We start from the raw sequence: 27,925 nt of genomic DNA on the forward strand, positions 1-27,925 counted from the left end.
GTTTCGTTTAAAGAAATTGACGATCGCCATCTCTGTAGTGAACGCTATAGAGAGAAATGCACACCATTGATTAATCAGACTATATTTCTTTTAGTTTTGAATTGTTTCCTTTAAAGAAATTGACGATCGCCATCTCCATAGTGAACGATAGAGAGAAATGCACATCATGGATTACAGAGAGTAGGCTAGTCTATTTCTTTTCGTTTTGAATGGTTTCGTTTACTGAAATTGATGATCGCATCTCCGTATGAACGCGCCTAGAGAGAAATGCACATCGTGGATTACTTAGCCTAATCAGTGAGTAGCCTATTTCTTTAGTTTTTAATTGTTTCGTTTAAAGAAATTTCAAGCTTTATTTATATATATTTGTCATGTCTGTGAGGCATAGCCTACACTGAGTTTCGGTTAATTTATGAGATTTCAATGCAAGTGACCGCGGCATGCCAGCGCCATGTCGTGATTATATTAAATCCAGGCAATTGGTTGATGAAAATTTTATTAAAATTTAGATACAATTTACACAAAACGAAATTCGTTTTAAAGAGGCCTTTTACAAAACGAAATTTATTGAAGTGGTCAAATCGTCTGACTCCCGATGCATCCCATCTTATTTGTGCTGTTCACTTTTCATAATCAACAAAGATGGAAAAAATAACATTATAATATTTGAACAAATACGAAACTTAATGCGCTTATTTAATGAACTTGAGAACAAAATGCATCCTGGCAGCAGTGAGTGGGCGGTTGTTTCGGAGATGCAACATTAGGTTAGAGGTGTTTCCATCTCTCGCGGTCACCTTTTTATTGCACAATTTACAAATTGCCTCGTCAGTATTTACCGCCTCTCCCTTCTCATTCAGTTGGAACCAGAAATATTGCCAAACTGCAACCAAACATAAGCATTTTTAGGCAATAAATAAATTATATATATTATAGGCTATATAAGTGCCGGTAATGACGGTATTGAAACTGATACCGGTGCTATTTTAAGATCCCGCGGTATCTGATATTACCGTAATACCGCCCAACCCTAGCGTTAGGCATACCATGAGGCGACTGATTTTTAACTTTTTCCAGAAGACTCATCAGAGCCAAGGAGAATTCCACCAATGTCTCCCCCTCCTGCTGTCTTCTGGAAAAGAACGACTCCTGGAGCGCTACATAAGACTTTGTGCAACCATACAAATCACGCAATACCTGAATAATTTGATTCGGATCCTCCCTCTCATTCCTAGACCGATAACGGATTTCTTCCCTCGCCTCTCCCTCCAGATGATCAAACAAAAAAAATGCCTGATCAGCGGTAGACAGATGGCGGAGTCGCATACAGGCCTGGGCTTCCTCCACCCACTCATTGATGCCAATGCCCGACCGGCCACTAAACTTTAGACACTTACGATCCCGAGGAACGAAAACAAACCGCTCCGCTGTCGAAGCACCAGCACCAATGCGTGGGGGATCTGCAGTCACAGGAATAGTAACATTAGATGGACCTGGCTGTGCAACCAACACTGGCTCTTGCCGCAGCCTTTCATTATCAGCTTTTAGTTGAGCTACTAAATCTCTTAACTCAAGTAATTCATCCTCCATTTTGTGTAACTGCACAAGCACTTACCACAAATATAGAATAAGATTGACATGTGCCGATCCACCACAAAGAGCGACTGCTATTATCTGGTTCCTACCAGAAAACAAAGAAAGAGAGAAAAAAACAAAAAGACAAAGACAAACAAAATACCCACATCTCTGTACTATACAAGAGGGACCCTGCCGACTGCGCCAGGATGTGGCGGGGCGGTGTAATTTTTGAAACACAAGAGCAAGTTTTTATTCCCTAATAAAGAGAGTCCGACTACGCCACCCTAGGGATTAGCCCCAGGGAAAATACTCAAACAATAAGTAGGGATGTCCCGATCCGATCATCGGCATCGTTATCGTGCCGATACGGGCCCAAAACGCTAGATCGGATATCGGAGGGGAGAAAAATAATTATCCGATACCTATGATCGATACCTATTAGGGGTGGAACGGTACATGTATTCCTGCTGAACGTACGTTCGGTGCATGGATTTACACGGAGAATACACGGCATAAAAATAAATAAAACTCGCGTGCACATTAATTAATGTGATACTGTTAGATACGCGCATAGACATATGCGGGAACGCGCGTCTGTATCGCTTCAAACGCTCGCTTTATCATTATACACGCGCAGCGCGTCCAAATGGATTCAAACTGTTCAAGCATCGAACTAGATGCGATAGACGCGAATTTGACGCTCTATTCGCGTTTGGTGTGAACGCAGCAAAATGAACAGGCTGCGATGTCAAGATTGCATTGCTGGAATGTGTGTGTGTGTGTGTGTGTGTGTGTGTGTCAGAGAGAGAGAGGTACGGGCGCGATCGAACAGTGGAAACATAAAAACATACTCCGTCATTTTCATACAGGACATCATTAAAACTGCAAAAAGTGTTTACACATTCTACATTGAATAAAAAAGAAAATCAAATGTGTTTTTAAAAGTAGTATTATTTTATACAGAAATAAATTATTTATAATTCAGATGAGAATAAAGTTAAAGTTAATTAAAATTTTAAGGAAACAAATATATTGATCTGAAATATAGCAAATTAATTTTAAACTCATTCAGGTACAATTACCAAACATATCTCAAGGTCTTTTGAATAAAGGGTGGCAGTCTTTCATTATCAGCTGTTGTTGTGGACTATATACTGGAGAAGTATTTGTTCTCCATTTGAGTGAGATGTTTTTATGTGGCTAATTGAGCAAAGTGCTTCCATATATTTTATTATTAGTAGTATTAGTTCAAGAATAAAATAAAAATATCGGATTGATATCGGTATCGGCAAATAGCCAAAGCTGCGGTATTGGTATCGTATCGGAAATGAAAAAGTGGTATCGGGACATCCCTAACAATGAGCAAAGCACACAGGTTCGGTTCCCTCATAGAATTAGGCAAGAGACGTGAGTAATACAAAAATACAAATGTTTATTAATAGAAAAATACTTTAAAATGTTGGACACTGAAACCCACTTTAAACTAAACAATAAGAAAAACATGCAGAAACAGAAACTAAATACCGGCAGGCCTGAGGCTCCCAACGGCAGGAAGCAACGTGGGATTTGATTTTACGGAGCACACTTCCACACACACACACACACACACACACACACACACACCCCCCTGTGTCACTTAATCACACAATCACACACTCCACAGTGTACACTGCACACGATAAAGGACCACCACCAGGAGGAGGAAAAGCAATCCACCCGTGGGACCCCAGCGCCTGCAAAATAAAGATAAGAAACTATAACAATGTTCATAAAAATGACCAGATAGACATCAATAAAGCAAATCCTCACAACAATAAATGTCAATGACAAAAATAAAGAGAAAAACCATTCAAGCGCAGAAAAGTCAATTAGTTGGTCACCTGATTAATACAAGACAATTTTAGCTCAGTAGAGGTTCACACACACACACACACACACAAATAGAATTGTACTTATAGATAGTTGATCACATGAACCAAGCAATTAACTGGCTTGATTAAATATTACACGCAGTTAAATGGTTTTACAATAATAAAGATGAAATGAAAATAAAATAAAAATCAAGTTAACTAAACAAACTATACTTCCAAAAGATTAGAAGTAAGTTAACAGGAAACAAACAAAAAGAGGTTTCAAATCAAACAAAGACACAGAGGGCAGCTAGCTCCCCTACAAGTGGAAGGAACCAACTAGTCCCCCACACAATCCAGGAATATGAAACGGGTCAAATATAACGCCACGATAAGAACCAAACGAGCAGTCCCCTTCTCTTTAGTGATGATCGCGTCAGCGCGGCCGTATTAACCGCCGCACTTTAATAGTGCGAAGACAGTAGCAACAATCACGGCATAGAACGAGAGGGAGAATCCTATAACAAACAAACGGAGATGTTACCAATCATAATACTATCCCCACTCCCAGTCATAGTAACGTAAAAACACTTACCATCAGGAGATCACGCTAGATAGCATGCTTAATAGAAACAGATTGGTCAGTCATGCCCACCGGTTACACAACGGAATACAGGGAATCACGCCTATTTGATATCCGAAAAGAATGTTAACCCCACACAGCCATTTCAGCACCATATCACGAGCTCTTAACAATAAACATTACCTGTGAGGTGAACAGTCATCGGACCCACTAAGCAGCACAAAGGGCACCGCACCAAAGCTGCACTGATTGATAAAAATGATTAAAAAAGTTATGCATAGGAAAATTCCAAAAAATGATCACCCATTAAAACACAGCTCGCTTACCTACAACCACCATCGACACTAGCAAAAGAAACGGGGGAAATCGGACGTGACGCATCCCAGGTAACAGCCAATCAGACTTAAATGCAAGGTACTACTTGCTGATAGGATGACGCTGCTGTCAATCACCTGATACCGTTACACTTGCACAAAGAATGAGGAGATTAAAAAAAGAATGGCTTTTTGATTGTTTGGATTTATTTACAACACAACATAATCCAAAGATACACAACAAATAACAAAAAGCACACTATTGAAAACAATGATCCAAAGTAGGGCTGGGCGATATATCGATATAAAAAATATATCGATATATTTTGAAATGCGATATGAAATTAGACTATATCGCATATATCGATATAACGTTAGTTCAAATTTGCGCTCTGCTCCCGCGCCTCCGCTCCTCCTTTTCCACTCTGCGTGCGTGTTTAGAACATGTTATGTTACGAGAGGCGAATCATGACTACTTCAGAAACCCCAGCACAATAGGAACTACCAGGCAGTGACATAAGTGTACGCTGAAATAAAGTCTTTCACCTCAGAAAAACGGACTTTATTGTCCTGTCAGCCGTTATCCTGTTCTCGGAGCACAGCACACACTCAATTGCACGCGCAAATGCGGCGGCGGCGCGCGCGCTGTGTATCGCCTCACTGATCAAGTGCAAAATAAACTACGAGCATGCAACGCCGTTACGTTGTAAATTACACGAAATAAAAGTAATGCAGGTATGATTTTCATTCTATTCACCGGGAGCAGTTTCCATGTTTCATCAACAGTTATTGTTAATATTGTGTATTCACCATGGCAACTCTCGTTTCCATATTAACCCCAAAATGCCACTATTTTTCTTTGTGTTATTTTTTATATTTTTAAATGACTGTAGTGGCTCATACCAAAATTGTATTAACAAAAACTAGTTTGGGACTGCTATTTAATAGCTTTAGCATAGGCCAATGTTTATTTATTAGTACTAGTCTTTACTATTAGTCATATTCTTACAATTCATGTTAAGTAAAGGGGAAAAGTATATATATGTGTGTATATAGGCAAATTATAACATGTTTACACAAAATTTGTTTCTATATATATTCAATGTAAACTTTGATAATCATAATTAATAAATCGCAAATAACAATTCAAAGGGAATAATCGGCAATTATGATTTTTGTCATAATCGTGCAGCCCTAAGGTGAAGAAACCTGTTTATTATTTATTCATTTGATTTTGCAACTGTTCACTGAAATAGCTGGTTTCAATAAAACTACTTTTAACATGTCATATTTGGCTTTGACTTTGACTGAACATTTGCTCTCACTTTGCGGAAAAAATATCGGGATATATATCGTATATCGATATTCAGCCTAAATATATCGGGATATGACTTTTGGTCCATATCGCCCAGCCCTAATCCAAAGACAGAGACCTTTGTGCCATTCCTAAAAACATTGTACATACCTTTAATTTCCAAGGTGTTTGATTTTCACTTTACCATGTTCATGTACAGAGACTCATGTGAATGTTGAAGTCAGCAGGACTCAGTTGCATCTGGGCCCTGTAAAAAAAAAAAAAAAAAAAAAAAAAAAAACCAGTGACCACACTGATATCAAGAGAAACTATACACACACACACACACACACACACACACACACACACACACACACACACACACACACACACACACACACACACACACAAATGTTTCCAACAATAATGAACACCAGGTTTGTTATGCCATGTAGGCTTAGGCTACATGCAGTGCTGCATAAAATAATAATAACAATAAATTAAGTCTTCCAAAAGATTTCAGTAACAACTACGCTAGAGAAAAATATATTGATTACAATATGAAAACATGAAGCCTATTGTTTGGTGCGTTTTGCTTTTCAAACGCACAGTGCGCTCCAAAATATGAAACATTCAAACGCAGACCGCGCTCCAAAATATGATACATTCAAAAGCAGAGCTCGCTCCAAAATATGATACATTATGGTTACCATATTATACATATCTACGTTTGAGCAGATATCCACAAACACAGTAACGGTTCAACTGCAATGTGAAGTTTATGCAACAATAACAAACTAATAATTAAGAATTTCTTACCTTACATCTTTCTTGTCTTCAAATCGCGTTCTTCTTCTTCTGAGGTAAATCCAATGTAAGCTCACGGCGTGTCTTCCGAACTCGACGAAAAGCAGAGACTTTGGTGAAGTTTGGTGGTTTGTTTTTGAGGTAACGAGCGCGTTCGTGTGAGGCGTGGACGATTTGCATGTCAATCTCTTTTTGCGCGTGTGGGGGTGGTCAAATTAAAAATAATGAGCAAGCGCTTGAGAAACTGGACATCTTGTTGGTTTTATACAAATTACTTAAGCAGAGAATATTTGTTTTCAGTTTGAATCCGATCATTTAAAAGTACACACTTAAATGATTATAAAGATATATGGCTCATAAATGTGTGACAAGTATTCGCTGAGTTTTGTTTGTTTATAGACGTGCTCAAGAAAAAAAAAGTTCAGCGAGGCGGAGAGGCAGAAAGCACACCCTGTTTATTTTCTTTATTTTACAAAAGCACAATGTTTTGATTTGATTATAAGTGGACACATACAAAAGTAGAAATATCACAGATTCTTTTTTCATATTTCTTTTTTCTGTATGACCATAAATGACGGTGTAATTTAAGTTTATTGTGCTACAATGTGAAGAAAATCCAGCAAAACGCACGGGCGCGTTTGTCGACCCCAGAGCGTTAAACAGTATTTTTGTGGTTTACAGACACTATTGCATATTGCGATTAGAAAGCACTTAAGAATAAAGAACTTACTACAATCCTCAGCTGGATCCGTTGCTCCTCGAAATGAAACTAAACCGCACTTCTGAGGTATATTTCCCAGGATTATTATTACGATAGTATTATTCCTCACAGCGAAGCAAGACGACATAAAGTGCACGAGTCAGATTAAACTTGATGTGTTTTATCCAGCTGATGTGGGCGTTGACACGTTTGCATGGATCGCCTCAGATCATTTGTGTTTGAATAGTGCGCGCTCTCCGTTTGCGTGGTCACATTAACAATTAATGAGATGAAATGAGAACGACTGACATCTCTCTCTTTTCATACAGATTACATAAACTGAGAATATTTGTTTTTTATATAAATTATTTTATTAAAAAGAAGAGAATTCTAGCTATATGCCGGTGTGTCTGTATGCCTGTGGGACTAAGTATTCGCTGAGTTACAGTTCATTTTCTGATGCGTTTCAGAATGGACTTCACTGACAGAGAGAAGGCAGAACTCACATCATGTTTATTTTTCTTTATTTGGCAAAAAGCACAACACTTTGTTTTTATTGTGAGTATACACAAAAAAAAAAAAAATTAGACACTTAACAGGATTGAATGATGTAATGATGTTATATGTAAGATCAAAATCGACAGAGTATTTAGAGTCTCTTTTGCACTGATAAGAAAAAAAGCGAGCAGATCACGCTGGCGTGATTGCCGACCCCATCTTAAGAGCAGCAACCTAGCACTGCTGAGATTATACTCAGTGAATTTAGATCACAACCGTCCATTCAGTGTACATCTACGTCTGTAGCCGGAGCCATCGGCCCTGTTTCATGGTGGAGACTAAGATTATACAGAGAAGTTACTGGTCCTAAAATAAACTGGTTAAAAACATCACTTCTATCGTTTAAGGTCTGCATTATTATTATAAAGATTTCTTTGAAGTCATTGAATTTTACTTTTAAAACATTTAAATACAAATTGCCCTCTAAATGTATAAAATCTGAACTGCCTGTAGCATGATTTCTTTTAACATCTCCATGTCTATGATTTTTAAACTGAAACACTGTGCTTCACTATAAATAGCTTATTAACACTTATGACACAGGCTCAGATAACAGCTTTTAACTGACAATGAATGAGAGAGACTCTGAGGCATTCAGGACTGGTACACTGCACTCTCATCAGCTTTTAACAGTTTCATTTTACTTTCTTTTGACTCTAGCCCAACTTAATACATTTGCCAGAATTTACATGTATTTTCAAACAACCATATTTTATATTTGTCTTTTGCCCACATCAGGGAATTTAGACATTACAAATTTCCTCTCAGATTGAGTCTCTGTTTCAGCCACAGCACACCAAATCTTGGTGGGGCCAGATTCAGATAAGCGAACTGTTTCAGCCAATCACAAGCTTATCTTTTGAAAGCAAAACATCAGCTTCTAGTTCTTTCATGGTCAACACTATTCCTCCACGTTCAAAACACTAACAAGCTGTTTGTTTAATCAGATGCCTTTCTACACATTTTACATTTAGCAACTGTTAATCCAGTAATACTGCTTCTGCTTATTTGATCTTAAAAAAAAGAAGAAGAATTATTCTAGTTCTCAATAACGTTTCACATTTCATCTCAATTTTAGCTGTCAAGTTCTCAATTACAGTGGGTACGGAAAGTATTCAGACCCCCTTACATTTTTCACTCTTTGTTATATTGCAGCCATTTGCTAAAATCATTTAAGTTCATTTTTTTTCCTCATTATTGTACACACAGCACCCCATATTGACAGAAAAACACAGAATTGTTGACATTTTTGCACATTTATTAAAAAAGAGAAACTGAAATATCACATGGTCCTAAGTATTCAGACCCTTTGCTGTGACACTCATATATTTAACTCAGGTGCTGTCCATTTCTTCTGATCATCCTTGAGATGGTTCTACACCTTCATTTGAGTCCAGCTGTGTTTGATTATACTGATTGGACTTGATTAGGAAAGCCACACACCTGTCTATATAAGACCTTACAGCTCACAGTGCATGTCAGAGCAAATGAGAATCATGAGGAGAATCAAAGGAACTGCCTGAAGAGCTCAGAGACAGAATTGTGGCAAGGCACATATCTGGCCAAGGTTACAAAAAAATTTCTGCTGCACTTAAGGTTCCTAAGAGCACAGTGGCCTCCATAATCCTTAAATGGAAGACGTTTGGGACGACCAGAACCCTTCCTAGAGCTGGCCATCCGGCCAAACTGAGCTATCGGGGGAGAAGAGCCTTGGTCAGAGAGGTAAAGAAGAACCCAAAGATCACTGTGGCTGAGCTCCAGAGATGCAGTCGGGAGATGGGAGAAAGTTGTAGTAAGTCAACCATCACTGCAGACATCCACCAGTCGGGGCTTTATGGCAGAGTGGCCCGACGGAAGCCTCTCCTCAGTGCAAGACACATGAAAGCACACCTGAAGGACTCCAAGATAGTGATAAATAAGATTCTCTGGTCTGATGAGACCAAGATAGAACTTTTTGGCCTTAATTCTAAGCGGTATGTGTGGAGAAAACCATGCACTGCTCATCACCTGTCCAATACAGTCTCAACAGTGAAGCATGGTGGTGGCAGCATCATGCTGTGGGGGTGTTTTTCAGCTGCAGGGACAGGACGACTGGTTGCAATCGAGGGAAAGATGAATGCGGCCAAGTACAGGGATATCCTGGACGAAAACCTTCTCCAGAGTGCTCTGGACCTCAGACTGGGCCGAAGATTCACCTTCCAACAAGACAATGACCCTAAGCACACAGCTAAAATAACGAAGGAGTGGCTTCACAACAACTCCGTGACTGTTCTTGAATGGCCCAGCCAGAGCCCTGACTTAAACCCAATTGAGCATCTCTGGAGAGACCTGAAAATGGCTGTCCACCAACGTTTACCATCCAACCTGACAGAACTGGAGAGGATCTGCAAGGAGGAATGGCAGAGGATACCCAAATCCAGGTGTGAAAAACTTGTTGCATCTTTCCCAAAAAGACTCATGGCTGTATTAGATCAAAAGGGTGCTTCTACTAAATACTGAGCAAAGGGTCTGAATACTTAGGACCATGTGATATTTCAGTTTTTCTTTTTTAATAAATGTGCAAAAATGTCAACAATTCTGTGTTTTTCTGTCAATATGGGGTGCTGTGTGTACAATAATGAGGAAAAAAAAAGAACTTAAATGATTTTAGCAAATGGCTGCAATATAACAAAGAGTGAAATTTAAGGGGGTCTGAATACTTTCCGTACCCACTGTACTTCAATGTTTTTCTAGGAGTTTATCAATCTGCAATTAGGATTCACACTAACTTTGAGGAGGCTAGCACTTTCCGCTTGTGATGCATCTTTTGCAGTTATCATTGTAAATCATCCGTGAGATTAGTCTCTCTGTATCATCTAAACCCTTTTTAAAGTGTTCCATTTAAACACAGTCATCCTTTTAGTTACTTTTATATATTTTTCCACTCATATTTATAGTCATTATCTGTAATTTTACATCAACCGGTACTTATCCATTCACTTTAAAACAACCGGTACTTATTATAGATCTTTCCTTTAAAAGGAATTCCTTAAGTCTTCAATCTTATGACCTTATTTTTTATCTCCTGTTCTTTCTTAGACGAAACCTTTCATTTCATCATATTAACACTGATATACTTTCTAACCCACATTAACACCAGAATTTTCTTCACCTCTAGTTGATATTTGTATCATTTCGGCTCTTTCTTTGTTTGGAGCCAGTCAAGTTGTTGTTTATCTTTCCAATCAGAATCAAAACTCTTTCTAAACTAGGGATGCACGATGATATCGGCACAACATCGGTATCGGCAGATAAAAGCTTTAAATGACCATCATCGGCATCGGCAGATATGAATATTTCTGCTGATGAGCCTTGCCGATAGGGTGGCGTGTTTCCTATGTGCACGTGACGGCCGTGAAACGTAGCATGAGCGCCAGCAACTTAAACTTCCAACATGTGGAGGCATTTCGAGCATGGGCGTCAGTTTGGTTTGAAATGTGCTGGGGACAGAGCAAGTGCATTTTCAGAAGTGCTGGGTACAATGACGCAGTAAATTTTTTTTTTCTCTTTCGTGCAGGTCATGTTTTGAAAGACGATATCCTGTAGCTTACTAATGTAAGCTCTCCAAGCTACTATGCTCTCCACAGAGCATAAAATATTCATTTTATTAAATTTTTCGTGTTCGCATTTATGAGGAAAAACAGTGACAGTTCTCGGTTACGGACGTGAGCGCTCTGAAATCGGCACTAAAAGAGACTGCTTTAAAACTTTCACAGAGACCTCAAACTGAAAGCACAAAGCCTTTCTAAGGGAATTTCGTTTTGTATTAATTGTATCTTAATTTTAATCAATTTTTCATCAACCAATTGCCTGGATTTAATAAATAATAAGTAAAGCAGATAATAGATAGATATCACGACACGGAGGCGTTGGCGCGTGAACTGGAGTTCGTCTCATAAATGAAACGAAACTCAGCATAGCCTACTTGCCTCACAGACCTGAGAAATATATCTATTATCTACAGAACGCTTGAAATTATATTTTTAAACAGAACAATTCAAAACGAAAGAAAACGATGTAATCCGAAATGTGCATTTCTCTGAGGCGCGTTCACTACTGCGAAGATCGCGAGTCAGCATCGTCAACTTCATCTTTGCAGCCGACACAGAAAACACTTGTTTATTAATAAACAATTAAAATGTCTCTTTGCTATATTTGACATATTCATAATCATTACTTTTGCAGTTCTTTGTGACAGCTTTCAGTTGCTTTATTGGCAGCGCCACCCTTACATGTTACATGAACGGGTCACCACTGCATCAGCACCGAAAAACAGGGGAGCATTTGCTAGACCTGTTCAAGTAGGAGAAGATGTACATTTTTTATTTGAAAATTTATTTTTATTTATTTTACTCCTAAGGACTGAAGTTTGAAGTCTGAACTTAAAAATAAATTGTGGCACTGGCATATCATTTATTCTCCAAGTGAAATAATTTACCTATTTTTCAGGGGTGAATGTCTGTCTACATTTGTAAAATTATACATTTATGGTAGAATCAAATGTTGTTTTGTTTGTCTTGTGTATTGCCTTATCTACAACACATGAGTGTAACTACCTTTTACCGTAAAAGGTAGTACAGGAGAGAGACTTTGATTTCTCTTCAGTAAAATTAAAGTGTAAATATATTAGGGGGAAAATGTGTATATACATCGGTATCGGTATCGGTATCGGCATCGGACAAAATTAGTTTGAAAATATCGGCATATCGAATATTGGCCAAAATGCAATATCGTGCATCCCTATTCTAAACATCATCTTAATTTCTGCAAATCTCTTTAAAGTGAGAGCTTCAGAGCATAGCTGCTTACAGCGTTTGCTCTCTTCTGTCTCACTATTTGTATCAGGACTCTTCATAAAGTATACAATTTGTACTATATGTCATCAATTTCATTAAAACTGGTTTGAAACAGTATTCCTCTATCAAATGGTTAGTCTGCAGATTCAACTTAATGTTATCATTATTGTCTGTCCCACTTATCTCTACTGTTTCACAAAAAACAAAATATAATATTACTCATATCTCAATCCCTAAATTGCACAGACAGCCATTATAGCTGCTTGCTCCTTCAACTCTTGTTATGAAAATTCTCTAGACATCATTATTTTACCACTAAAATATAGAATTGTTCCCCATTCTGCTTAATAAAACTTTTATTCTTTTTATTTTTTATCTGAAACTCACTTTTCATACCATTTCAACTTAATTTGACTTAAAGCTACACTGTGTAATTTTTTTAGTTGATTCTTAGCAAAAAACACTTAGTTCTTTCAAAAATATATGTGCTCATTAATGTATATTTACTTCTTTCAAGTAATAAAGTATTCTTGTAAGTTTATAATCTGCCATTGAAAGTACATACGGGTGAGGGGTTCGAATGCCGGTCGCCATGTTGCCCCTCCATCTTGAAACTACATTAGCCAAAGAGGGACATACCTGTAAATTCAAGCTTCGCCTTTCGCGCTTTACACTCAGTGACACAGAGACGAATGCGAGGGGGAGATTACTTGCGACTGCCGGAAGATTTGAAAGATTGCTGATGGAGGATCACGCCTATTTTCGAGGACATGTAGCAGAGTCGCCAAGAAAGCGAATGAGAGAATTAAAACGTTAACGCGACAGGCAAATCAGCAAGACCAAAGTCAATACTGGAGTAACTTTTCCCAGATGGAAAGAGCTCATGAGGAGCAAAGATTTTAAAACGGACGCCGAAGTTGCCTGCTTTCTTCTCGACAGGTAATTCAGCCTATTTGTGTAAATTTGAAGTTTTATAGTTGCTTGTCTAACCATAGCATGGTTCACGAGTTCACACTTACATATAATTTGAATGGGTAAGTTTAAAGCGTATATGGCGTGCTGTCCGGAGGGAGGGCTCCGAGCTCGGAGTTCGGCCCGAACCCAGAGTACTCCCCCCGTATGTAAGTGTTTAGGACTAGAAGTGTGGAGAAGGGGTGGTGGAGGGATGCTGCAAAAACTGTCAATGGAATGAGGTGAGACTGCTGAGTATATATACACCTCTTACCATTGATTGCTGAGTGCTCTCCACTTGTGTTAATTATCTGAGCGTGCTCCTCCCGAACCTTGTTAATAAAACATCATTTCACGAGTTCACACTTACATATAATTTGAATGGGTAAGTTTAAAGCGTATATGGCGTGCTGTCCGGAGGGAGGGCTCCGAGCTCGGAGTTCGGCCCGAACCCAGAGTACTCCCCTCAAAGGCTAAAGCAGAGGACTAAAGATCCCCCAAATGAGTGCCGAGTTTGGCGGGCTGGCATCTCAAGAAGGGGCCTGGATGCTTGACCAGGAAGGCCCGTAATGGTGGCTCACTGCCTGGGCTGACGGCTCCTGTTGGTCTAAAATGAGGAGTGGTTGTAGTTTACAGAAAACAGGAAAATGATTGCTTGCCCCAGAGATTTTCTCACACTGCATCGCTGGAAGAAAAGAGAAAACATAAGTGCTTTACTGGGAAAGTGCTCACTCCGTCCGCTGTGAGACCAATGCTCGCTGGACGGAAAGGAAACAGGAAAGTGAGTGCTTGCCCAGGAGATTTTCTCACACTGCATCGCTGGATGAAAGAGAAAAAACGTAAGTGCTCTACTGGGAAAGTTCTCACTCCGTCCGCTGTGAGACCAGTGCTCGCTGGACGGAAAGGAAACAGGAAAATGAGTGCTTGCCCAGGAGATTTTCTCACACTGCATCGCTGGATGAAAGAGAAAACGTAAGTGCTCTACTGGGAAAGTTCTCACTCCGTCTGCTGTGAGACTAGTGCTCGCTGGACGGAAAGGAAACAGGAAAATGAGTGCTTGCCCAGGAGATTTTCTCACACTGCATCGCTGGATGAAAGAGAAAATGTAAGTGCTCCACTGGGAAAGTTCTCACTCCATCCGCTGTGAGACCAATGCTCGCTGGACGGGAAGGAAACAGGAAAGTGAGTGCTTGCCCGGGAGATTTTCTCACACTGCATCGCTGGATGAAAGAGAAAATGTAAGTGCTCCACTGGGAAAGTTCTCACTCCGTCCGCTGTGAGAACAATGCTCGCTGGACGGAAAGAGGAGACAGGAAAGAGGGGATAGAGTTTTTTTTTTTTTTTTTTTTTACTCGATGAGGGTTTGGTGAGCTTTTTTAATGTGGAACCGGTTTGTCCTGATATAGCTTTGAAAAGCATCGGAGGACCATCTCCCAAGGGTTTGAATCTGCTGTTGGGAGAGGCCTTTTTGGGCTGCTGAAGTTGCTGCCCCGATACGGAATGAGTGACTTGAAAAATTCCTTGCTGGAATGCCTGCCTGTTGGAGAACAGATTTGAGGTGTTTCTGGAACCAAAAACGTGTCACGGGTTTTTTGGACTCGTCTAAAAACAGGGGTTCCAGGGCAGATTTAGCCTGGGAACTTCTCCATTGCAGATAAGCCAGAATTGACTGGTATGGTTGGATTTGCGAAGCGAGGTTAAAAATGTAGATGAAATGACCTTTTTTGGTTTGGTCAGTTTTACTTTGTTTAATCAAGTATGAAATGGTTTCGCCGTCTAGTACTGATAAGTCTGAGATGGTGGGGTGGATTTTTGGGTCAAATTTAGAAGTAATGGCGAGTTCTGAGCATCTAAGGAAACCAAAAAAGGCTAGGATAAACATAGCATCGAGTGTGCGAGCGGCACCGAGGGGCTGGTAACCTGTGCGGAGGGCCTGAATACATTTGGTGAGAATATCTAGCGTTATAGGTTGTCTGGCATCGGGGCGGGTGGGCTGGGATCTTTGAATCCCTTTAATCAGGAGGGAGGTTTGTGAATTGTTTATCTCTGTGGAAGGAGCGCCATACATCAATTTATGGAAAAACTGTATGCCGCTCAAATAACCTTTAATGGACCCGACTTGAAGACCCTTAATGGTGTTGAGGTAGGAGATAAAAGAGGTGATTGAAAGAAGAGAAAAATCAGGGAAAGGCAAGTTATAAGAGACATGGAAGGTTTTAAAACATCTCCAAGCAGTAACGTAGGATTGAAGGGTCCTGGGAGATACTGCTTGGAGGATAGTGTCGAGTGATGCGTCAAGCAGGGGTTTTAACGGGTGGGTTACGGGAATATTAGTTCTGAATAACGAGGAACTGGAGTTGGGAATTGGTCCGCCTCTGGAGCCAGCATCCTGAATTTCTGAAACAGAAAACGAGACAGAGAGTCAGCGATTTGGTTTTTTGACCTAGGGATGTGTTTAGCAATGATAATGAATTGGTCGCAAGTTGAAATCCAGATGAGACGTCTTAAGAGTGGCATCAGAGCGGGTGAATGGGAACGGCCTTTGTTAATGCAATGCACTGTTGCGTCATTGTCGCAATGCACTAAAACGCTATTTGCGGCCCATTCTTTCCCCCACAGGAAAGCTGCTACTACGAGAGGGTAAAGCTCGAATAGAGCTGAGGATTGAGATATGTCCTGGAGCTGAGGTGGCCACGGAGCCGCGAACCAACGACCTTGATAAAATCCCCCGAACCCTATTGAGGGGGCGGCGTCTGTAAACAATAGGATGTCGGTGGGGGATGAAACGAGGTTGTTGTAGAAAAAGGATAGGCCGTTCCACTGTTTTAGAAAAGTTATCCATAGCCTAAGTTCGTCGCGACATGCTTGAGTTATAGAAATGCGGTCTTCTAGTGAGTGGACGGAGGACGCGAGTGAGAGGAGATAAGAGATGAAGGGGCGGCCCTGTGGGATGATGCGCATTGCGAAGTTTAGATGTCCGAGCAGGGACAGAAGTTCGCGTTTTGAAAAATTGGATTTTTCAAGGAAAGTAGAAGAGACGAGGATTATTCGTCGATTTTTTCTTTGGGGAGGGATGCTTGGAGTTTGTCTGAATCCAAATTAATTCCTAGGAACTCGATAGATGTTGCAGGGCCCATGGTTTTCTCCTGTGCGATAGGAATTCCTAGCTCAGAGAAAACGTTTTGTACCGTGAGGATGTGCGCGGCTGGGATAGCATCGGGAGGTGAGATTATTAGAAAATCATCTAACAGGTGGATGAGGTAAGGAATAGCGTAGTTGTTCGACAAGATCCAGCAAACGGCTTCTGATAGCATGTCAAATATTTTCGGGCTGCTTTTGCATCCGAATGTTAAACGTACTGCGAAATAATATTTCCTGAGCCAGCGCACTCCAAAAAGATGCCATGAACCTGGATGGATAGGCATTACTTTGAAAGCAGATGTAACGTCGAGTTTTGCAAGCCAAGCACCCCGACCTGCGATTTTGATCTTGTCGATAGCTTGATCTATGTCGTGGTATTTGAGCGAAAATTCGTCGAGAGGGATCAAGCTATTTATGCTTGGGAACGGGGAATTATGCGGGGCTGACAAGTCGATTATTAGACGTTTTTTACCCGAGAATTTCCTTGTAGCCACTCCAATGGGGCTGATACGAAACAGATTAAATGGAGGATTGTCGAACGGACCGATCATGAAGCCTGACTCAACTTCTTTTTTGATCAGTTTGTCTACAACTTCAGGTTCTATAAGGGTGGATTGGAGATTTTTACATATGATGTTTTGGGAAAGCGGGCATTCTAAGCCGGGTTTAAAACCATTTTTTAAACCTGACAGCAGATAATCAGTAAATTCGGCATCCGGGTGATGAGCTAGTTCGAAGTGCATGCGCGAAATATTCACAGGAGTCTCCCAATAATTTTTTTATTTTTTATTCACAGACTTGAAGACTGGACATACAATGCGAGCATGGGCTCCGCCACAAAAACTGCAAATGTGCATATACCTGCAGCGCGATCTTTGGCATTTGCCCGCATTGAAATATTTACAAGGCTGCCTGCTTTCATCAAAAGCAGAGTCCTGTATTGCACTGGTGGTTGCAGCACGCGGCACATAGCTGGTGGATTTAGCGTTGCTTTTTTCTGGGTAGGGAAGAGAGGAAGGGTTAACTTTCGGGCACGACGTGGTCGTGTGCGTTACTGACCTGCAGACCGCGCAAGTGATGTTTTTGCAACCCAGAAACACCCTGCTGTGGAGATCCTGGTCGAGTGCGCCCCAGTATGTGCATTGGTTCCACTGTGCGACTCGCACGGCACTTTTGGCTGAAAAAAGTTTGTGGTAAGTGTAGAAGTGCCCACCCCCATAGGACAGCGCGAGTTCGGCTATGATGGCTTGGTAGTCATTCAGTTTGCGCCGCCTGTGGGGGAAAGCTGAACAGATTATTTCAGTGTAACGGGAAAAAGCAATTGAAAACTCGGAAAATGAAAGAATGCGAGATGAGTGAGTGTTTGTGTTTTTCAGGGTGACCGAGAAATCCCCGCAATCTATTTGGTGGTCAGGTTCGGCTGAGGGGAGTAGAGAGAGAAGAGAAGAAAGGTCTACATCCGCACCTGATAGGATCTGTGCACGAATGTTTTGGGATACTGGTGGTGGTTCCATGGCGACTGCGTTGGACGGTGGGACGGTCAACATAGAGCTGGGAAGGGTATAAGCCGGGTCTGCGAATGTCGGCCTCACGCTTGGATGACCTGCTGTGGCTTGAAAAGGAAAGTTAGTTGCAGGATATGAAGGGATTGAAGGATTATGTGAATGAGCTGCAAACGGAGGCGGGCCCGTGCTTGATTGAGCTACTGGAGCTGCAGGCCACTGAAAGTGGGCGGGGTTGTAACCTGTTGGATGAGACTGTTGAAATGGTTGGGCCTGTGCTGCTATCGGTGATAGCCTCGAGCTAGTATCTGCGACGGGAGCTGGATGCCACTGAAAAGGAAAAGGGTTAGAAACAGCAGGAGTAAAAAACTGAGTGGTTGTGGGGAGGCCGCTGGGCCCGGCTAAGTGCTGCGCTGTGGCAGCAGAAGCCATGGTGGAGGGCTGGACCTCATCGGGAGGTGGGAGTGCCATAGCGGAATCTGGTGCGCGGCCCAGGCTCGCTGAAGGCCTGTTGCTGCGTCTTGATGGACGAAGCGATCCGGATCCTGTGCGGGAAGACGATAGTGGTGACTGGGCAGGCGATTTTTGGGCCCTACGGGCTTTGCTCTGCCTGTGGGTCGTCTTGGGAGTTGACTGTAAGGAAACGTACAGATCATACAGCTCCGCCTTGTTCATTTTTCGCGAAGCTTGTATGTCTGAATTCCCCAGTGCTTGTTTTAATCCAGCTACGGTCCATTTCCCGATAGGTGGGATCGTCGGGACGGCCGAGCGGTAGGAGGAAGCTGGAGAAGAAGATGGAAGTCTTGCCGGGGCCGGAGAAGACTGGCCACGGCGTCTTGGTGAGCGCAGGGCTGTTCGGGCCGGTGTGCGGCCGCGTGAAGAAGCCTGGTGCTCAGGTGCAACATCCAGCGTAGGAGGTATGGTCGTGGGACCGGTGGAATGCGCAGGTGCATCCCTGGCAAAGTTTGCTTCGTCAGAGGAAGAGCTTGAACGTTGAGACATTGTAGCAGAGCTGAGAAGTGAGAAGCTACTAAACTGCTGCAAAAGCTGTCAATGGAATGAGGTGAGACTGCTGAGTATATATACACCTCTTACCATTGATTGCTGAGTGCTCTCCACTTGTGTTAATTATCTGAGCGTGCTCTTCCCGAACCTTGTTAATAAAACATAATTTGTGCATAACGCCACAACGACCTCTAGTATAACTTGTGTTACTTTTCCTCACGTCAATGGTGAAAAAGTATTGTTTACCTTGTAACATAAATCTGTGCTGCGACGGATCACAGGTGATTAGTTTTAAAGGCGCAATTGGACGAAGTCGAACCGGAAGCCATGTTAATCTTGGAATAATACGGCCACCGTAGGAGTTAAAACGCCCTCGAAATTGAAAGGAACAGAAACTAATATTCACTGGGTAGTCATATACAATTTCACCGCTAGATGGGGGAAAATATCACACAGTGTAGCTTTAACAGGCGTTCATAAATAGTTACAGAAATTCTATAAGAAATTTTATTTTCATAACATACATTTTTCTACTATATTTCTTCTCATCTTTCCCTATTTCCCTACATGCCAGATCCTTCTGCATCGACTCTTTTATCTGCCTCTTCCAGCCAACAATTCACTGTTTGTACACATTTTTTACACACATGCTGAACACAACCACAACAGCCTTTCTGTTTTTCACTGCCCTGTTCAACTGATTCCCATACCAGCTTTAATCTTGTAGCACTCAATGTTCCCTCCCTGGGAAAATCATGGTATTTGATAACTTCTTGCATGCATTTTTATCCTTAATTCTTTCTCATTTGCCAGAAAACCGGTGTACCAAATTTCGCAAGCTTGCTTTGAGATGACCCCATAGTGGGCTGTTTACTATCTCCGTGGATTTTCCCAATTTGGCGCACGCCTAGTAATCTGTCAGAGGTCTCCAACAGATCCGATTTTTCACCCAAAACCGGACAGGGGAGCACTTTCTAGTGTGTAATTAATTACGGTTTACACAAAATCTTTCCCTGGAGCACTTTCCAGCGCTCAATTGATTTTAGTTCACCTAATTAATCTGGTGTGGTTCTTTTGAAATCACTTTGCGAGAACTTGGTCTCAGACTAGAAACTTTTTGACCTGCCCTCAGGTCTCAATTTCTCCCCGAGAACTTCTTGCACCCGCACCACAGAAATAGTCTCAGCCGCTATGGTTCATTCACTTTTTTACCAAAAGAAAAGAAATTTAACTGTCTCTTACCAGAGATTTTGTTGCCACCCGAGTTTGTTTTAACTTAATTCCGGTGGAGTTCTCCTGGCCCTGATAGCGGTCGGTCCCTCTCTCTGAACTGTGCGAGGTAGGGCTGGAACTGCTCAGTCCAGGTGGACTCCGCATTCCACAGATAAAGGACCCATTGCTGCTAGCTTCGATTTATCGCTAACTGAAGTTCACCGTTCCCACACAACACTACAAATGATAAAAAACAGATGACATTCCTTGTAATATCTACTGAAAATCAATGAAAATCAAATTTTTCCATTACAGAGGCAAATCTGCAGGACCAGGCAGTTCTAGCAATGTGGTCTGTAAAGTTCAATCGATCATCAATCACAACTCCAAGGTTGTTATGGATGTTATGGATGACAAACCTAGCTGAATCATTTAAATTTGTTCATTTAAATAAGCCAAATAATTTAAGACCACACACAAGCATGAATGTGTTGCTACATAACAAGTACAATTTGGATTAAACAAAATTGTATGGACAAAAGTGTATAAATTACATTTGGTACAACTACGTTACTGTAATTGAGAAAAACACTTAAAGCGTACTTTACCGATTAGCATTAAGCTTTGTATCAGTAGAAACCCAGTAGTATTTTCGAATGACCGTGCTTCCCTCCCTCATGTTCCCCTGAGACGAGAGATTTCTGTATTGTGTGTCTGAAAAAAAAAACCCTCAGATGACGCAAAAATCGTCATTTTGCGTCATCGGAGGCTTTTTTTGGCTAGAGGCTAGAGACTACAGCCAGTAGTTGGAGCTAGTTCCACATGTTTTCAACCCGCCCATAGGCGGATCTTTGATCTCAAGATAAAATGGCGTCTTTTCAGTTTCGAGTCAACTAGTAGCCTAGTTGTATCATTTCCTCTGAGACTGCCCTCTGTAACCAGTAGGCATGGCTTGGGAGTGACCTCGTAGGGCAGCGAAGCAAGTGTATTCTGGGAGTTGTTGTCTTTCATCAACATGAGCCAAAAAACATTTCTGGCTTTTCTTAGTCTATAAGGCACCAACTTCTAAAATAATTTCACATTTCTACTACATAAAGAAGCCAATTTAAATACACATTCATCTTTCCAGCGGTGAAATATCCCTTTAACATTCTTTTATGGAATAGAATAAGCAACCAATTTGATGTCCACAAAAAATATATTTACAAATATACATACTGGCAAAATAACGTAACAAAAAAATAAATAAATATGCATAATGTGCTTTGTGCTGGTTTTGATATAATAATACATACACTACTGTTCAAAAGTTTGGTATTAGTAAGGTTCTTTGTTTATGTTCATCGAGACTGCATTTATCTGAAAAACAATATTGTGAAACTGTTTTCTGCTTTAATGTAAAAAAAAAAAAAAAAAAAATTCTTGTGATGGCAGAGTTCATTACTCCAGATTTCAGTATCACATGACCCTTCGGAAAGCATTCTAATTTACTGATTTGCTGCTCAAGAAACATTTTTTGATTATTCTCACAGTTAAAAATGGTTGTGCTGCTTAATGAAGTGTGGAAAGCATTATGCAGCATCATTTTCAGGATTGTTTATGAATAGCAAGTTCAAAAGAACAGCATTTATTTGAAAAAAAAAAAAAAATATATATATATATATATATATATATATATATATATATATAATGATTTGTAACATTATAAATGTCTTTGCTGTCATTTGTGATCAATTTAATGCATCCTTGCTTGCTATAAAAGTATAACATTTTTAAATCGTTTGCACCATGAATTGTTATTTCCTAACTATCACAGCAAGCTGCTTGAATCTGTGCTGCATAGTGCTAAAAGCACAGCATCTGCAACGCTAGCAGTTGCCAATGACAACAAATAAGTAACACACATAGCCAATATGAATCGCACAATAGGCTTATGCGATCAAATTGGCTATGTGCGTTACTTACCTGTTGTTCATGCTAGGCGCAAGAGCATTTTAATGAAAACGACTAGATAAGCCCAAGCAACATGGATAGCATTAGCAACAAGCATGTTGTCAATACCCTGATAGCTTTTAGCAATGAGCATTAAAAAGGAACTTAGCTTAGCTTCATGAAGACTTTCAGAGATGAATGTAGAGTGAATCACATCAAGTCCTATGTCAATAATGCAGAAGCAATGCAGACTGAGGTCACTTCCAAATCAGGCAGCTTATGATCAATGCAGCGAATCTCGTGTTCAAGTTCACCAACTTGAATTAATCTGAGGTGAAATCCTTGTGGGGAACAAATTCCTCGCTAAATTCCCGATTGCATGATTCCTTGTGAGATGATGCGGTTTGCCTGCCGAATTTCACCATTTAATTAGCTCCTGAGAAACGCGATAGCTGCTGATAATATGTATACAATAATAGGCATCATATTCCTATAGGTAGACGTGGATAAACTGAGAGTCAGCTGATGTGAGTTGACTAACGTGACCTGCCAGAACTGACGCTACGCACAATGATCATCACACCAGTATATTGGGTTACAAAAAAATATTACAGATAAATTTATACATGTTTATTTCAGTTGTTATGGGCAGTGACTTTCAACAAATGATAACAGAAAACAGTTTAAAGCATTGTAAGGTACAAAGGAAAAGCACAACGAAATGAACGAGTTGAAGTTTGCTGCTAAATGCAGTAAATGTATGCAATCATTCAGTCATTGACGAATGCACAAAACGTGCAAACTAATAAAAACATTATGAACTTTACGAAACGATAAACATTTGTAGTTAAAGTTTGTGCCGAAACTATTTTTACCTTTTTTGAAATAATCCATTAAACCTGCTGAGAAACGATGAGCGTGAACTAAAATGATCAGTTCCACATGCATGCCTGGAAAACTCATGAATATTCATGTACTGCCTTTACAGATGCACAACTCACTTTTGCTCCACATTTCACATAGATCAATGGTGCAAAAAAAAAAGGGAGAGCGCGCGAAACTTGTCCCTTCAAAGCGAAAAACTGTTTGAGACTCCAAGCAGATTCAAGCAGTTGTAGTAATGTACTTTTGTTTGTGCTAGAAAAATATCCAAGAAAAAAAGACATTTGTGAGAAAATATTCTACATGTGTACAACTCTCATTGGATGAATTCACATACTGATTTGTGAATGAGCAAAATTTGTCTGTGACTTCACATTTTTTGATGCGGGTGTGTGAATGCGTTTTGCACCATATTCACTGTAGCAACTGTAGCAAAAATGTGAGCGTACGAGTTTTAATTTGTGATTTGTGGAATAGGATTTGTGCACCAGCAATGAAGAACTTGAGAAGTTCTAACTTTTGTGTTGTATTTGTGGGAGAGAGAAACAAAAGTTTGCATCTCTTAAAACATTTTTCTCTGTGACTTCAAATTTACTGATACACATGTGTAGCTATTCTCTACAACAATAAATTCCACTGTCACAGGCACTCAGTTGATTTGCACCAAAAATACCTTCATACCGATGTCCTTACAACTCTTTACGGTCATTTAAGACTTTAACTCGATTTAGACTGCATATGAGGATATTTGACAAAGTGAAAATTTTGGCATACTTTTGTGTGTTTTTGCCTGTTCAAGCATAAAAAAGAACTCAATGCGGCCGCGCACTGTCTGTGTGCACAAGTGTGTGTGTCTGTCTCACAGACAGCTGCGTTCCATTCGACAGGGTCCCTACGCAGTGTTTACTGCTCCCTACTCCCTAAACCAGGTATATCAGTTGAAATGGACTTCGCCCACAATAATTGCTCATTTGGAATGCCCTGCAATGTCAAAGAAAGGCAACAATGGCATCGCACAGATTATGATATTGTCACAAACAGAATAGGACAGACAAGGTAACACTTTATTGCAGGAATGGATGAAAAAGCAGAGTGGGAAGGCGACACAGGTAAGTCAATTGGTAGCAAATTATTTGATGAAGACTTAACTGGCTGGTGACACAGTGTTTCTCTGTGCAGGTGAAGAGCTGGTGCGGGAGGTTGGTGAGCAGATGAACAGGAGATCAAGAAAGACGACGATGAGAAGACGGATCAGGTAGTACAGGTAAGTTTCTCAGGTGAGCATTCGGTAGGGTCTTTAGAGCTTGTCGTAGATGTAAAGATGAGACCAGACAAGGATGCAAGGGTGATGACGGTAGATATAGGGTGTGTTGATGAGGCAGTGCAGGGAATCAGTATCCAGGTGATTATCTGCAACAGGTGTGGTGATGGCTGATGGAGTGCAGGCGGGGACCAGGAAGGATGCTGGGAAATGTAGTGCTGACAGGTTACTGAGCTGGTGACTGAGCTGGTCACTGTGACAGTACTTCTTCCTCCGGAAAAGTGTGACCTTGCGCAAAAAATGGTTAAGTGGCAGTTTGGGGGACCAGGGCGGAGCCGGCAGCTCAGTGCTGAGTGTCTCGGGGACGGCCTCCGTGGCAGTGTCAGGGAAAGCAGGAGTCTCTAGGAAGACCTACGTGGCCGTGTACGTGGATGGGTGCATCCCCCCCCCCCCGGACGGGAACTGGAGGAGTCCTCTCTTTACTCAGGACGGGAGATGGAGGAGCCCTCTCTGGACTCGGGACGGGAGATGGAGACGCTCTCTCTGGACTCGGGATGGGAGATGATGGAGTCGCCCTCTCTGGACTCAGGACGGGAGATGATGGAGTCGCCCTCTCTGGACTCGGGACGGGAGATGATGGAGTCCTCTCTGGACGGGAGCTGGAGGAGTCCTCTCTGGACTCGGGGTGGGAGCTGGAGGAGCCCTCTCTGGACTCGGGACGGGAGATGGAGACACCCTCTTTGGACTAGGGACGGGAGATGGAGTCGCCCTCTCTGGACTCGGGATGGGAGATGGAGTCGCCTCTGGACATGGAGTCGCCTCTGGACTCGGGACTGGAGATGGAGTCACCTCGGGACTGGAGGGGACGAGACTCTGGAACGGCGCTCATCTAGGGACGAGATTCGGGAATGGCGGCCATGACGGGACAAAGCTCTGGAGTGGCGGCCATGACGGGATGTGACTCTGGGAGGGCGGTCATGATGGGACAAAACTCTGGATGATGGTCAGGGCCTGGTTACAAGACCGGAGCGAACCTGTGGCTGAGTAGTGGTGGTGTCCTCATTGACCTCACCAATTGTGAGGGACGAACATAGCCACAGTACATAGTCAATATAGCTCTCCAAGGAACAAGTGGTAGCTGTTGCTGGTACCTGGTTATAAAGATCGTCGTCTAAACTGCACCAAAACATGATTTTCATGGAACTGCCATTTAATGATACTTGGATGGAGAGCTCAAGAAAATCCTGCACATACTTCTCAATGGGATAACCATCCTGGAAGATGGAGATGATTTGATTGGCAGGACTGTTAGGGGTTAGGAAAAGGTTCATAGTGCTCTTTTGGTTATCGTTGTAGTGGTCTGGTCTTCTGTCACAAACAGAAGAGGACAGACAAGGTAAGTGAGTATAATAACACTTAATTGCAGTAATGGAATTGTTTCCAGAGTGGGAAGGCAACACAGGTAATTCAACTGGTAGCAGATGATTCGATGAAGACTTAACTGCCTGGTGACAAGGTGTTTCTCTGTGCAGGTGAAGGACTGGTGCGGGAGGCTGGTGAGCAGACGGTCCGTGTACGTTTTGATAGTTTGTTTTTTCGTTTGAAACACAAAACAAAATAACGAGAAACCACCTGTTTTTCGTTTGTTGTTTCCAAACCAAAAACAAAGAAACGGTAAAAAAAGAGCCGTTCTCCCGTTTTTGGTTCTGAATCCAAAAACGAAAAATGACAAAACCAAAATCAAATAACGGTCCGATTTTGGTTTTTTGAAATTCCTTTTTCCATTTTTCCGTTTGAAGATCTACATTGAAATATAGACAGGTTGGCCACGTGACCCGGAAGTAATAGTAAATATGGCCTATCAAAATAAAAGCCAAGCTTTTAGAACGGTCATAATATTCAGCGCTAATGTTATACCAGAGTAACGTTAAAGGAAGAAAAATCAATTAATAAATAGCCTTACATAAACCGGACCGGAATAAATATGTTAGCAACAGTAGTTTATTACAGCTATTTAATATCCAGACATCACCAGTCACGTTTAATGAGCGCATTGTTTGGCTCAATTTGTGTGTGCAGAGTTGTTACTGTTAGCGCTATATTATAGTTAAATGTATATTTAATGTGGTTTCCACCATAATGGATAACTGTTCCCCCTTTCTACCAGCAGGTGGCAGTATTTAAATGACTGATTAGCACTGTATAACGTGAGCGAGGTAACAGCGTGTCCTTGGGCTTTTTGAAAATAGATATGATGCGTTAGGATAAAATTATATTTGAGGACCAACACAAGTTTTACGAGGGTGTCAATCGAATGGCAAAGACGAGATAGGGACGGATATTATTAGGCCTACGCATGACGTCACGTGGGAATTCACGTTGACAAGTATTCATTCAATCGCTGTCAGATCGCTGTCCATTACGGTGGAAACCACATTAAATATAAATTTAATTATATAATATAGCGCTAATAGTAACAACTCTGCACACACAATAAGTTCTTAGGTTAACCTATTACCAACTGTATTGAGTCAAACAATGCGCTCATTAAACGCGACTGGTGATGTCTGGATAGGCACGATATTAAATAGCTGTAATAAACTACTGTTGCTAACTACTTTATGTTTGCAAAATATCGAACAAGTACCCCTAGCTTTATCTACAATATCTAAATTCTCAAAAGTATCAGGATTAAAACTAAACGTTAAAAAATGTGAAATTCTGCCCCTAAAAGACAGCAGCCAATCTGAAATATGTAATATCTCGCTCAAAAACACTATAACTTATCTTGGTATTAAAATATCGAGAAATCCTAGAGAAACTCTGGACCTATATGCTCCCGGTGACTCAGACCATCAAAACCAAATTTAATTGTTGGTCTGCCAGAGATCTATCCATATATGGCAGAGTTCTGTTAAGTAAGGCAGAAGGGATGTCAAGAGCAGCTTATGTTTTCTCATCTCTAGATGTTCCAAAATCCACTTGTTCCCAATTTGATAAAATTCTCTTCAAATTTATATGGAAGAATAAGCCTGACAAGGTTAAGGTCTGTTCTCTCAAACCCTCTGGCTGAAGGTGGTCTGAATGTACTGACATTTACTTCATTTAACCAAATTATAAAAATCAACTGGATTAAAAGATTCCTCAAGTGTCCAAATAGTATGTGGAATATTATTCCAAACAGCTTATTTGAAACTATTGGTGGTCTTAACTTTCTATTGATATGTCCTTTTTCGGTAGGAAAACTCCCCGTGAAATTAAGCAGTTTTCATAAACAAACCTTGTTATGTTGGAATCTTATCTTTAAACACAATTTCTCCCCTCACAACTGTATTCTTTGGAACAATGCATATATACTACACAAAAACAAAACACTCTTTCTGAATAATTGGTTTATGAGTAATCTGAATACAGTAAACAATCTGCTAAATACAAAAAATGAATTTTATTCTTATGAGCACTTCATGGAAAAATATGGTATTGATACATCTCAAGAAGAATTCGAAATGGTGATTGAGTC

The 27,925-nt window shown here is 41.0% G+C and overlaps 1 protein-coding gene across 1 annotated transcript in view; it reads right to left on the reverse strand.

Moving 5' to 3' along the window:
• Window positions 1-17,390: 17,390 nt before the first annotated feature.
• LOC311284362 (uncharacterized protein) overlaps window positions 17,391-27,925 on the reverse strand; it is a gene marked incomplete at its 3' end in the record, with an annotated part of 32,748 nt that continues 22,213 nt past the window's right edge. Inside the window, exon 2 of the mRNA XM_084399358.1 lies at window positions 17,391-20,567. Within this exon, the coding sequence (XP_084255484.1) occupies window positions 17,391-19,115 (1,725 nt within the window). The 5' untranslated portion in view covers window positions 19,116-20,567. The remainder of the gene's footprint in view (window positions 20,568-27,925) is intronic.

Source organism: Rutilus rutilus (assembly GCF_951802725.1).
Source record: "Rutilus rutilus genome assembly, chromosome: 24".
Classification (NCBI taxonomy): Eukaryota; Metazoa; Chordata; class Actinopteri; order Cypriniformes; family Leuciscidae; genus Rutilus; species Rutilus rutilus.